At 44.1% G+C, this 13521-nt stretch overlaps 1 protein-coding gene and 1 non-coding gene across 2 annotated transcripts; one reads left to right on the top strand and one right to left on the bottom strand.

Moving 5' to 3' along the window:
- Window positions 1-8874: 8874 nt before the first annotated feature.
- On the top strand, window positions 8875-8980 carry LOC133959123 (U6 spliceosomal RNA). Its single transcript, XR_009921766.1, has one exon. It is a non-coding gene; the product is annotated as a U6 spliceosomal RNA (small nuclear RNA).
- Window positions 8981-10083: 1103 nt separating this feature from the next.
- LOC133959095 (uncharacterized) lies at window positions 10084-11861 on the bottom strand. The gene is made up of 4 exons (XM_062394196.1): window positions 11600-11861; window positions 10917-11505; window positions 10780-10833; window positions 10084-10158 (listed from the first exon to the last, which is right to left on the bottom strand). Exons 1-4 carry the CDS (start codon window positions 11794-11796, stop codon window positions 10123-10125), a joined length of 876 nt encoding a protein of 291 aa, XP_062250180.1. The 5' UTR covers window positions 11797-11861; the 3' UTR covers window positions 10084-10122.
- Between the last annotated feature and the right edge of the window lie 1660 nt (window positions 11862-13521).

Genomic DNA, 13521 nt, shown 5'->3' with positions numbered 1-13521 from the left:
CCGAGGAGGGGCCCTTCCGGCTTCCCTGTACCGCCGCACAAGCCCGGCCGCCATGGGCAACAGTTCGTCCCCCTCAGAGGCAGTGAGGACTGACATGAGCACCTGCCTGTGCTCGTTGCTCACGTTGGTGACCCTTGCGGCCATCCCAGCAGCGTTACCCGCAAGCTTCTTTGTCATCTGAAAATAAGAGACCATGTCATATCTTCAATTATCAAAGTGTGTATTCTCAATCATTCACAAATGATCCAAAGCTTGCCTTTTTGGTGGAACCCAGCTTCAATATGTCCCCAAAGATGGACGTGACCCTGGCTTTCATCTCCTCCAGACGGCTAAGGGCCTCCCTGGCGTAGATGGAAATCAGCCAGGACACGGTGGGGATCGGTTTCATGGGCGGCACAGACACCTGCCCAGACACCTGAAGCTTTCTGAGCACGGAGAGGTAACTCATCGACCGCACCATCCACTCTTTGGTGTGCTGTTCCACCAGAATGGCACGGAGGCGGGAGGCACTGTTGCCCAAAGTGCGCTCCTTCATTAGGCCGACCACCCTCTTGTCACAAGACAACCTGCGGAGCACAAGGTGACTACTGTCAGCTGAGGGTTAAACAACGAATCACAGAAATACAAAGGCTTTCACATCACTGCCTACTTGTACGTGAGAACCGCTGGAAACAGCTCCTGGTGCGCCAGGTCAAGCTGTTTAATTATATCTTGCGCCCAGGCCGAGTACTTCCTTTTGCACGAACTGCACTCTATGTATTCTGTGCCCATGAAATACCAATTATCAATGTCAAGCACATGACGGACGGTTTTATAGAGCCCAGCACCGGTCAGTTTGTTCCCACAGTTGGGACAACTGAGCCTGTAGGCCCACATCCTATAGGGCGCCCACAGGAAGAACCGGCACTGGTAGAAGTCGTGGGCAGAGGGGGTCTGTGTGTAGAGGAGCTGGGCTTCTGGGGGGTACCACCACAAGCGCAGCTTGCTGGTGAGGACAGGCTTCTTGCCCGTGCGGCTGGTGAAAAGAGCCCGGCCCAACCAGTCCTGCTGTTCCTCCGGCAGCGTCTGCCTCCAGCCCTTGGGCAGCAGCTGCAGCAGAAACAAATCAAATATCCAGATTTATATCAAGAAGACAATATGGACAACTACAAACAATTCTGCGCACATGTCAATGCATTTACCTGTGCGCCGATGAACAGCGGTGGGGGGCTGGGTTGAACCAGTCCATCGCTCGAGGGTCCAGGCAACGGTGGCCCAGCCAGGGAGACTGGAAAAAACACAATCTCAAGTTGTCATACTGATATAGGGAGAGCGGGGTAATGTGAGACATCGAGTAATGTGAGACACCTGCTTTATCTAGGCAACGGAACACATTTGTGGTCATGTGCCCATTATGTTTTCAAGCCCCTCCCATTCCCCCCTTGCCATATAGGTTAAGTTGGTGCTGGTGCTGTGGTAAGTATATTTTTTCACAAAAATTTGTTTTTTGCATGTAAAAGTAAATTTTCTTGCTTTGAACTTAATCAACTGTTGTGTCAAAACAAATTGATTCAGGTAGAAAAACTTATATCGTACATGTTGATGAACTTCCAACATATAAAACCATGTGATTGATGCTAGCTGAAGATTAGCCTTAATTGCTAAGAGATGGGTTTTTTTCTAAAATGTTGGCTGTGGGGTAAAGTGGGACAAATGCTGTGGGGTAAAGTGAGACATGTAGCACAATTTAAGTTTAGTCTTAAACATATTTGAGTGTAATATTATATTATATATGTGTTATTTTTAATGTCACAAACATTGTAGAAAAGCCATCATGCCAAGAAACTACACCTGAACTGGCATTTGAATAAGCAGAGAAAAACAATATCCCTGTCCCTGACAATTGGACAGAAAAACAATGTGCAGGTAAACTAGGGTGTGCAGGAGATCACATGAATCATAATAATCATAAATGTGCTTAATTGACCAATCCCCATGATTCTGTTACAAGTCCGATATTAGTTTTGGAAAGTGTGGTTGTCAATCTAGCTGTGAGGATTTTAACAACATGTGTTGTTAGGGTTAGGGTTAGGGTTATGTGTTGAATTAATGGGAAATGTGGTAATTTTACTGATATATAATAGTAGGTCGCCTAGAGGGGAACAAATGTAACAAATGTCTCACATTACCCCGCTCTCCCTACTAACGAGGATATTTAAAGTCAAATATACTCACGCTGAGTGTCAACCTCTACTGCATCGGCAAGGAGATCGTCAGACCCTTCCGAAGATGGGGCCGTGGGTGCTGCGCCTGCATTTGTGCGCCGGAGGACAAATAAATGTGCGTATTAACATATGGAAACACTACTTGTGACCTCTGGTATACAGACAGACAGATCTTACTCAATGCAGGCTGTGAAGCTGGCTCCTGATGCTGCCTACAAAAGGCTTGTCGGAAATCCATTCTGTGAAGCGATTTAGCAGACAAGAAGCAATATTATTATTGTTTGACACAACCTGCTCAGGATAAAAACCGACATGTCAGCTGTGTGATAGAAGAATCCATCAATTGATATTGATACCCAGGAACATTTTAGCAGCACACAAAACAGTCAAACAGAAGAGCATATGAATAATACCAATCCAGAATAAGTACACTGCAGAGAGATGAAACCACTACCAGAACTACTTATGGAGATGTGTCAGTTCTCTTTTGTCATACTCTGTGTTTCACTGTTTTTAAACAATGTCACCGACCTCCTGCTTTACGTGAACAAGCTCTGATCTCACTGAGTGTGTCTGGGAGCATGCACGCACACTTTCTCTCGTCCTGGTATTTCACATGATGGCCTTGTAAATGACAGATAAACATTAGTTTTTTATTAGAATGAAGGCATGATGAAGGCACAACCTCTTAAGATGTCTTCACTTATCAAAGCATGTACGGAGATGGAAATAAAGAGGTTGTGAACCATCAGTTAAAAGAGTCTCAAACTCTGTGACTTTACATGAGGCCAGTGTTTTTTCGCTGGCACACTGTAATCGCATCATTTCACCGTGAAAGGCGAATTTTTTAACGCGTAAAAAAATTAGAGACGGCCGCAACATCACCGTAATGAACACGCACTATTTCACGGTCAACATGGCTTTTTTCCGGCGGAAAAAAACTTAAAGACAGCGCTGACATGAACGGCACACTTTGCCGGAATGCACACACATTATTTCACCATCAAACATGACAGAAACCAGTAAAAGAAACACGTAGACATCTTTCCGTCGTTTGCGGTCGGGAAAAGTTGAGGCCGCCTCAAGAAATAATAATAAACCTTCACATTCAACTTGAGTTACTCACATCTCTTTCTCGTGTGGTTATTCAGATTCGACCGTCAGGATGGAAGATCAACTGCTGAATAAATTGTACCTGTGAGGCTGCGATATAGATGGTATAGCAGTGGTCGACAAACCGTCGATCGCCATCTATCGGCCGATCCCAGTAACTCTCTGGACTCACTGGGTGCGGAGCGGCTGGTTTATCGCGTGCATTTCCTTCAATCCAAGTCGGATTCTATAGTAACCTAAATGTCAGGACACTGCGGTATAAGACATGCATATCCCGGTCTCACGATAAAAGTAAAGCCCCTTAGGACAAATGAATGGATTTAGAAAGTGAAAGGCTGGAGTTCTTTTACTTTGAAACGGATTTGGGAAGTGATGGAAAATACGTTCATTGGTTACAGACATAAACATTGTGTTTCACAGCAGAATAAACAAGGAATATTATATCTGACCTGAGTTCTAATAACAACGAAAAGATTATTTTGTTTAAAAGAGGTCTTTATTGTGAAATATTTGCAGGTGCGGAAAATATTCGGCTTCATTCTGTATAGTACTGGTATTTATTTGAATACAGGGGACTACATACAATTTTATACAAGGCAAGAGTCATATTTGTGTCCATATTCAAGGCAAAGCCTAAGTAAAAAACATTGGGTTGCAGTATCACCTCAATAACACACGGAGAGTGCACGAAGCAGGAGAGACTTTAACGTAGGACAGAAGCAAAGTGAAGCGGTCTGAATAGCAGCAGACACAAAGTGAAGAGGACGACAGTGGTGGGCGGATCGATCCAAATATCGATCATACATTGGTTTTGATATTGATCAAGAACACTGTAATGAGATCGCCACCTTTTGATATTGACCCCCTGGGACATTTAGGCAGGTATCAAAAACAGGAGCAGCACACAGAAAACTCAAACACAAGAGAAAATCTAAATTATTTCATTGTTTGTTGCAGTGATGTTCTAAATAGTTATGGTTTCTACTAGTCATTTTATTATACTAGATAAATAGCTAGCAAGCACAGCTAGCCACATCATTTAGCATTTTACAGTTTACCAACACTCACTCAGTATAAAGTTAAGGTATGGGGTCTCATTTATAAAACAGTGCATGGAATTCATACTAAAAGTGTACATGCGCTCTCCTGAAGGCAATCGTCACTTTATAAATCACAGTCCACCTGGAAACGGCCATGTAAGCCATGAACTGACCAAGACAAAAGGAAGCAGAGACTCACACACACAGGTGAAACACATGCAGGGGGGGGTGTTCAGAGAGCCCTTTTAGAAATCCAAACAGCCAGTGTTTCTATGAAGTGCCTGGGAACTTCCTCTCGCCAATCAGATTGAAGTTGAGAGTAGTTGGCAGCTGTTGAGTCCTTGGTATTGGATCAAAGTATTGGTGGAGGTGTCAGCTATAAAACGTTGGCTGTTGCTGGTGACCTACTTCTAATCCCCAGATCAAACCTTGTCCCTAGTTCTGCGTTTGCATACTTAAATGGTGCTTAAATGAACTCTGCGTGGGGCGTATGCCTGTGAGGCTTGGATGTGAGTGCATGTGACTGCCCTCTGCCATGGCATGCGTTACGTGTTTTCGCTGAGATATTAGGCAATAAGGTTGCTGTGATCACTAGTCAGTTTTTTTGGTGATGCGTCGACAACACTTGACTATGTATACGTACATAACTTATCTTTGTAGGATTGAGAGGCCGTTAGCATATGATTCAGGTTTGGTCAATCACTACACAATAATGTTTCGCACAGGGAATAAAACATATTTCATTGTGAGTTGAAAATGTTGTCATTGTCAATATTATTGGTGAAGAAGGTCATCTAAATGCTACCAACTAGTGACATTAGAAAATCATGACAGACGTTATCCTCCAACTTTGTCATTATTTAATTATTGTTTGTGGAATATCAAAATCAAAAAGTCAAATGCATGGATAAAGTCAATTTCTAACAAGAGGTACTTCATATATTGGACTGTTTTTGAATGAAGCAGGTAATATATTAACAGTATAATTGGTTTAAATAGTGATCAATTGTCATAGTGAGAAAGTTCCAATGCCTAGTGTGTTTAGTCATATTTAATATGTTTGTGGTTTCCTCCTAAGAAATCCAGATAGACAAAATATGAATTTGAGATAAGGTTTCCACTCAATAAAATAAAAACTGTAAACACATGTGCTAATAGACAGCAGTCTGGACTCTTAAGTGAAGAACATTGTACTAATAACATTGCATCATGTCATCACTAGTGTGTAATCATCTCAATTGTACAAAATAATGGGCCCTTTATATCTAAATACTTTATATTTACACCAGGCAAAAGTAAAGGGAGCTGGCAGGGGCAGGGGTCCCGAACCTTGAAGAACCTTTACCAGTTTACGGCCTTTGGGCTTTAGAGGCTTCCCCGCCGTGAAGGTGCACCTGAATGAGTGAAGAGCCATAAAACATTGCATTAAGGCAAATCCAAAGGTGACACTGGGCATGACAGGAAGGCTCTCACAAAGTCTATTTTCATGTTTGTCAATGTACTTGAGTAAACTGCAGTAGTACAGGAGGATTTCAAGAGTATGTATAATATGTTCGAGTACAATGTAAAAAGAGCTATAATATGATGGAATATAAAAGGGTATGTGCAGATATAGCATAGGTGAATATCACAATAAGATGCAGATATATGGAATAATCAGAATTGACATATTTGTACTATTGACTGGACAAAGATGCTTCATAACTGACTCTGTCCAGTTTGTATTCCAGCATTTGCATGGATCATGGATTATCAAATTTTACAAAGCTCCCTCAGGACCAGACACGACGTTATAAAACTGTGTTCATTGGATGAGAACTGTTAGGATTTCAAATTTGAGCTAGTCTGTGTCTGACTGAACTCTTAACAAATAAAGATAGGAGGTTGGGGCATGAACAGTTTCGCCAGAGATAATGGCCTTCACACGCAACGACAGAACATAGACTGAATGAAAAAGAGGAAATTTCAAGCGGAACTGCTGAATCAGTGAGAAAAAGTGGTCGTCCCTTAACCAGAAGGTTGGCGGTTGGATCCCAGTCTTCCCAATCTGCATGCCGAAGTGTCCTTGGGCAAGATACTGAGCATTGTATTGACCCTCATTGAAAAAACTGCTGCCCATAGATGGGAAATGGAGTGAATGTGTGTGTGAATAGGTGAATGGCAATAAAACTAGAGGGAGCAAAGAGGGAGTACAAAAGACAGATAAATAGGCGTTGGGGTGAGAGAGGAACATCAACTTCTACATGTCGGACTGGTTGTTATAATGAAAATCATAATCTTCAGCTGTACTTTGGCGTCATCAGCCTTTCAATCGCAATAACGTTAAAAGCAAAACCTGAGTATATAAGCACTAAGAAGAAAAGGAATAAAATAGAAGAAAAGGAATGAAATAGAAGAAAAGGAATAAGATACGTAGCGCTGTCAAACTTAACGCGTTAACTCGGGATGATTAATTTGTGGAATTAACGTCTTCATTTTTTTAAGGCATTACCGTCAGGAGGCCTCAGCCGAAAAAGGACACAAGAGATGGTTATTGAATTGGGCCATCACACCCGTTTACTTTCTTTCACACTTCCAAAACCTCTCTATGAACAGAACCCTTTCAAAACAAGAGTCCCAACCAACACCCTGCTTATAACAGGAACTACACATCAACCTTCTATAATAAAAGCCACTAGATAAAATATCTTACACTTATAAGCGAAATATTTTAGTTATGGACAAAAATGAAAAATATCTTTTATCTTTCTGAAGCATATCCCCCGAAAGATGGTCGAGACTTTCAACTGATGTTTTTCAGGTTTATTTGAAACTTCCCTAAACAACACCGTAAGAGCTTGTGCCTCTTCTGAGGGACGCTAAAACATAAACTTTTCCTTTGTGAGGTTAAAGATTCATAACATTAAGTCCGCGTCTATACGGCAACTTTACTTTCAAAATAAAAGCATGTAAAAAAAACCTCTGTTTAAGTGAGATAATTATCTCAGAAAATTTTTAAAAAAAAGTAAAGAGTATATATTGAGAAACAATGAAAAGTTGAACAATCATAGCTATGGACAATTATCACAGCCTAGGCTAAATCAGTTAGCAATAGGTAGTCAATAATGGCCCCGAACAGAAGGCTGATATAGTTATAACAGTAGAAAGTAATGTGATAAAATCTTGTAGGTGTGTCACCGCAAATCTATTTGGTTCTCCCTTATTGGTCCACAGCTGTAGTCACATGTCTCTTGTCCCGGAATTCAGGGAGCATATTCTAATCTCCAGGTGGGTTTACACCTACCTCGAAGTTTCTTTGGTAAAAAAGGTTCATACATTGAACATAAAACATAAAAACACAATAAGTACTTCAAAACACAATAAGTACTTCACATGAGAAAGAAATAACTATATATAAAACAAAACAAAATATATGCAAGATATAAAAAGTAAAATGCAAAACAGGAGAGAAAGTGGATGTGCAATATGCCATGGGCGGTGAGTCCACAAACAGGATCCTGGCGTAGGTTCCTGAGGAGTCCAGGTGCTGGAGGATCAGGTGAAGGATAAGGTTCCTGCTCCCTCAGCTGAACCAAACGAACCATAACAAAATCCCTCGGCTCTCTTAACAAGACAGGTGTGAGACCAAACAGCGTTTTTGAAGAACATACATTTCTAGCTTATTCCAAATATTAAACACAAAGATCAAAAGGTTATTATTAATGATTTGTATAAAGGCCTTATATCTGGCCCAAGCAGCTCCTGCTTCCCCCCCTCCTTTTTTTACATAGAGTTTCAGTCAGACACAGACTCCAGCTAAATATAAATTCCTAACAGAACGAACTGGAAGAAGGCGACAGCTTTAACAACACAGTTGACCTTGCTGTACACACTTTATTTCACAATGACACACAACAGAAACACAGCACTTTTCTGTCGTTTTGGGGCCGACCCCAGCCCTAACCCCAACCTCTTCACCAGTGCTGCTGCCTCTCAATAGAAACACACAGTCCGCTCTATCTCTCACTGTGTCTCGGTCTCTCTCAAGTTGTCTTCCTGTGTCTTCCTGTGTCTGCGACTAACAGGAAGTCAATAACACAGCAAGAGGGAGGGAGCTAGTGTTAGATAATGTTACTACTTACAATTATTTAGGCAATAGCATTTCAATAATATTAAGGATAGGGGAGTCTAGAACACCCACGGGAATTTGCCCACCGTGAACAATGAAACAGACCGGGGGAGAGCGGGGGGTTGTGGGTGGAGCTTTTGGTCTCTCGTCTGTAGTCAACCAATCAGGCTGCCGGGACGAAGGGCTCATCTGAATATTTCTCCCATCAGCGCTGTGAGCTTGTGAACAACGTGGAGTTTAATAAATAAATATGGTTGATAAATCGGCTTCCAAAGAGAGTTTGTTAGGCTCCAGGTGTGTGTCTGCCTCTGTCTGAGCTCCATGTGAAGTCCCAAAATTTCAGCACCATGACTAAGGAATGGTCTTTATTCAAAGGGGTTTATATTCAGGTCCCAACCGTTCTATGTTTGTGAGACTTCGGTCTCACATATACTAAAATTGGAACGATACAGAGAAGATTAGCATGGCCCCTGCGCAAGGATGACACGCAAATTCGTGAAGCGTTCCTCATTTTTGTTCTATTTTGTTCTCTTTTTGTTCTCATTTTGTTCTCATTTTGCTCAAAATGGAAAAGAGTGAAACTGCAGGTGTCGGGCTCCCTCTTGTGGTGGATCAACAGCATCATAACGCCGAACTGGCCCGAAGCAGACGCTAGGTGGCGCCATGACACAAGGGAAAACCCTGGTGCTGCCTTGAGGTGCTGTCGACCATGACACTAGTTAGAGGACGACCTGAGAATGTATTTCATATCCAAGCTAAATTGGTTTTGTAGACTGACATATCCACACCTGAATCGATATTGAATCAAATCGGATACCAAATCAAAACTTTGTTAATCAGAGTTGAATCAATTTTGGAAATCAGTGGAATAGTTGGGCAGTATATGTAGGAAAGACGCTGTTCCCCGTTTTCCTTCTGCACTCAGAGCATTTGTACAAGATTCAAGATTCAAGAGTTTTATTATCAAATGCACAGAGATAACAATTAAGCAGTTGCTGGCAATGAAATGCTTGGGTCACAGACTCTCTGCTAACAATGCTCAATAATAAAAAAAAAAATTAAACAATTTTTTTGAATAAAACAGTTTGTAGGCGAACTGAAGAGGGTCCAGAGAGTCAGGGAGGGAGGAGGTGATGAATGGTTGGACCCGCCACTCAAAGAACTTCATGATAATGGAAGTGAGTGCTACTGGGCGATAGTCATTCAGGCAGAGGATGACACTAATCATACGTGACTATTAGTATTCTTATTAGTAACATTCTTCTTATTAAAGCTTGTTTTTGTCAAACATATGTTATTGTTTATTGAAGTGAGGTGTTAAATAGGACCACGTGTCGCCTTAATAGATATTGAACTGCAAGAGGGAGGACCCAGTCTGGTTTAGATATAAAGTTTTTAGATATAAAGGGCCCATCATTTTGTACAATTGAGATGATTACACACTATTGACAACATCAGTAGGATTATTTGATAACCAATTGCTGCCAATACTTTCCTTTCACCTATATATCTTACACACTCACTGGAGCCTTGAGAGGCAAATGATGACAAATCATAACACATGTGCAACATATTAAATGAGCAGTCTGAGAAGAGAGTAAAGTGCAAAAAAAGGCTTTTTATTAAAAATCACCAGAACCAAATACACACAAAGAGATCAGTCGTTGTCCTCCTCATCTCTCTGCTCCTCCTCCTGAATAAAGAGTAAAGAGACTGTCATTCCAGTTCATGAAATGTACAAGATATGAACAAAACACACACAAAGGGTTGGCAACGTCTTGTTGATCTGATGTAGAGAGCTGTCTGTTTGCGTAGCTTGTGTGGATGTGTGTGTGTGTGTCTAAGAGAGTCAGACACACATTTCCAATTTAATGAGTTTTGTTTATATTTCCTTAGTAACTGAGGGTTAGAGGGTCATCTCTGTGAACTGATAGCATATTCTGTCAAGACCTGTCATTTCTGTTCTGAATAAAGTGTTTTTGAAAAGGAAAAAATACCATCTCTAGTTATACAATATCATGATTCATTAATGTACAGACATTCACATTTCCTTGATATTTGATACTCGCAAGGAGGGTACTGTGACAGTCTTGCCTTCTACTCCATCTGTCATTTCTGTTCTCAATAACCAAACAGAAATGTCTTTTCCTGTCATTTCTTATCTGAAGTTTTTTTTTTTTTAAATCCCTCCTGTACTTATACACACTGTTATACACTAGCAGATAGATTGATGTACACATTTTAGCATTTCATTGATAATTTGTTACTCCCAAGCTTTGACTGTGCCATTTGTCCCCTGTATTAACTGTCCTACCTGCTGGCCCTGGGTCTGCCTGGAGGGGGTCTGTGAAGCCTGGGCAGCTTCAGCCTGCAAAAAAACAAGATGAACAACATGGTTGATGACAATGATGAGGGAAGCCTCTCAGTCACTGTGCATATCAGGTAACTGACCTGTTGTCTCTCCCTCTGTTTGGCCTCATGGGCCCTTTTCCCTGCCAGCCAGTCATCTACCGAGGATCCCTCGGCACGGGAGCAGAAGTGCTCTGCTCTGTAGCGACTGTGACCATATTCTTTGGTTTTCGGCTGGCCACAGTGCTTGCAGATGAAATGTTCACACCTCTTCCTGGTCTTGACAGGAAGGCCCAACTCCTTGGCCCGACGCTGCTCTTCCTCACGAACCTTCCACCGCCAGGCGGTGGTTCGGGGCACAGCAGGGGCAGAGGTGGAGGTGGCGGGAGGGGCGGCAGAGGTGGAGGTGGCAGGGGGGGCAGCAGAGGGGGAGGCACGAGGGGTGGTCGGTGTGGAGGAGGAGGCTGCAGTGGTTGTGATGATTTTGTACAGCTCAGGTGCCAGGGCTACATTGTGTGTGACAACCTGACCAGAGGCGTCCTCCGGGGGAGAGAGTGTGAGAGGACGCAAAGGTTCCTGCAGCAGAGACCTGGCTGGAGAACGCAGCTCTGCTCCTGTCTGCTGAGTACTCGGCCCCGGCACCGCTGCACGCACCATGGCTGTCCTCATCGCCTTGCTCCGCTCGTTGTGCCTGACGGAAAGGAATTCAATGACATTGATTATTAGCTTCTTCTGCCCAGTATGAACATTCTTCAATCACACGCACTAGCGCAAAAGGCGCTCACCACTGCAGAAGGGTCCGGTTGTTGACCTCTGGGAGTTGCATAGGGGAAGCTGCCAAGAGGTCCCGCCTGTTGTACAAGTTGTCTCTGATGACAGAATAGTCCCTCTCAACAGCCCCCCAGCGGTTCACTGGGACCCCAGGGATGGTACAGCTCTCAGGGTGTATGCGGCACAGCTCCAAAAAGATGGCCTCGAGCATCCTGTTGGCATATGGAAACTGTGCCACTCCCTGCCCGAGATACGAACTATACACAGAGAGAGAGAGAGAGGAGGAGAAAGAGGTGTCCTGCGTTACAGACCGGAGTCACGTAGAGCACAATCAAACAATGAATTTGCTGTGGAGAAAATGAAATATAAAAATAGAACAATATGTAAAATGACTATAAGCTGAGTTTGAATGCTACACGCTACACTTGCCTTGTCACGCTGTCCCCTCCAGGCATGCAGGCAGTTTTGGACCAGTGGCCCTGGGGGAAGGAGGTGGGCGCCTTGTCCCTGTGTGACAGCTTCTGCCAAAGAGCCACTATCTCCCTCACCTGCCGCTCTGTAACAAATGCGTGGTGACGGAGCTCTACGAGGGCATGGGCTAGATGGACGGCATGCTGGTATCCACTGTGTCCATCTGGACCCCGTACCTCCTGCAATAGATACTACAGAGGTCAAGTATTCAATACGCACAACCCCTTCAAGTCCATCATCAGACTTGACATCACTTACTTCCTCCTCCACTGCGGGTGGAAAATTAGGCTGTGTGGCAACAACAGGCTGCAATGGGTGCAGCTCCTCTTCAAAGCCCTCATGCTCCTCCTCTTCCCAGTTCTCTTCCAGCTCATCCGTCCCATCAAGAGCATCATCATCATCTGGGCCCAAGTCCGGCTGCAGAGCTGCAGCACCAGTCTGGGAGTTGAGGTACTCCAACCCGATGAGCTCCCCTACATAAAGGAAAAACAGAAGAAGAAAAAGGAAATGCGGTTACACCTGTCATATATATGTTATATATATGTTATATATGTGTTATATAATACAGCTGTTTGTATAATACAGCTGTTTGCATTATACCTGTGTACTCCCCAGGCTGGGTGTAATTCTCTACCAGCGTCCTCCCCAAGAACTGTTGGGTGAGCTGGGAGAGGCCTCTCTGCAGCTGGGCGCTATAGCAACGCAGTGTCGAACGTCGGGCATTGCCCTCCACGGCAACTCTGGCACAGTCTTCATTCCATCTCACAATGCCCTCCAGCAGGTACACCTGGAAGTGGAGGGCGTTGGCAGACGTACCTGTGATGGGACAGACAGAGGATGGAGAACATTAGCTCAGCACGCACACACACACAAACGAACTGGCTCATTCTGAGACACTCACCTGGAACGAACGTGTAAAGGTGGTGGTGGAACCACTCAAGGGAGCTGGTGCCTCTGGCACAGCAGTAGACGGGGAGCTTAACACCCCCCCTGGTCTCCTCCCCTGTCTTCGCATACAGTTCCACTCCCGGCGGGTCCTGAATGCAGCGGAGATGGTGACGCTGTGTCCTCCAAACCTTCTCCATCTCTGCACGGTCGAAGAGTGGGACACCCATGGTGTCGTTCATCTCAGAGAAGGAGTCTAGCACCTCCTGAACCAGCAGCTCCGTCTCTGCTGCACCCCTTGTGTGGCGGCGGCAGTGGCGGGTCAGCTCCCTGGACGTGGGCTCCACGTTGGCGTCCCCCTCCTCCTCGGACTGTTTGGCCTCTTTCAGGCGGGCCACATCACAGCCATCCCACTCAAGCATGGCAAAGGAAAGCCGGGACATGAATGGGCCATACTGCTGGTGATTGCCGGCGGTGATGGCCCTCGCTAAGCGTTGCATTAGATGCCACACGTCCAGCCTGACCAACAGCTGCTCCCACTCGCCGAACAGGGCCGCTGCCTGAGAAAACCAGCACAAGA

This window comes from Platichthys flesus, chromosome 1, assembly GCF_949316205.1.
Source record: "Platichthys flesus chromosome 1, fPlaFle2.1, whole genome shotgun sequence".
In the NCBI taxonomy this organism is placed as follows: Eukaryota; Metazoa; Chordata; class Actinopteri; order Pleuronectiformes; family Pleuronectidae; genus Platichthys; species Platichthys flesus.
Note: the sequence above shows the minus strand (reverse complement) of the source record. Positions and strands in the feature narration are given on the sequence as shown.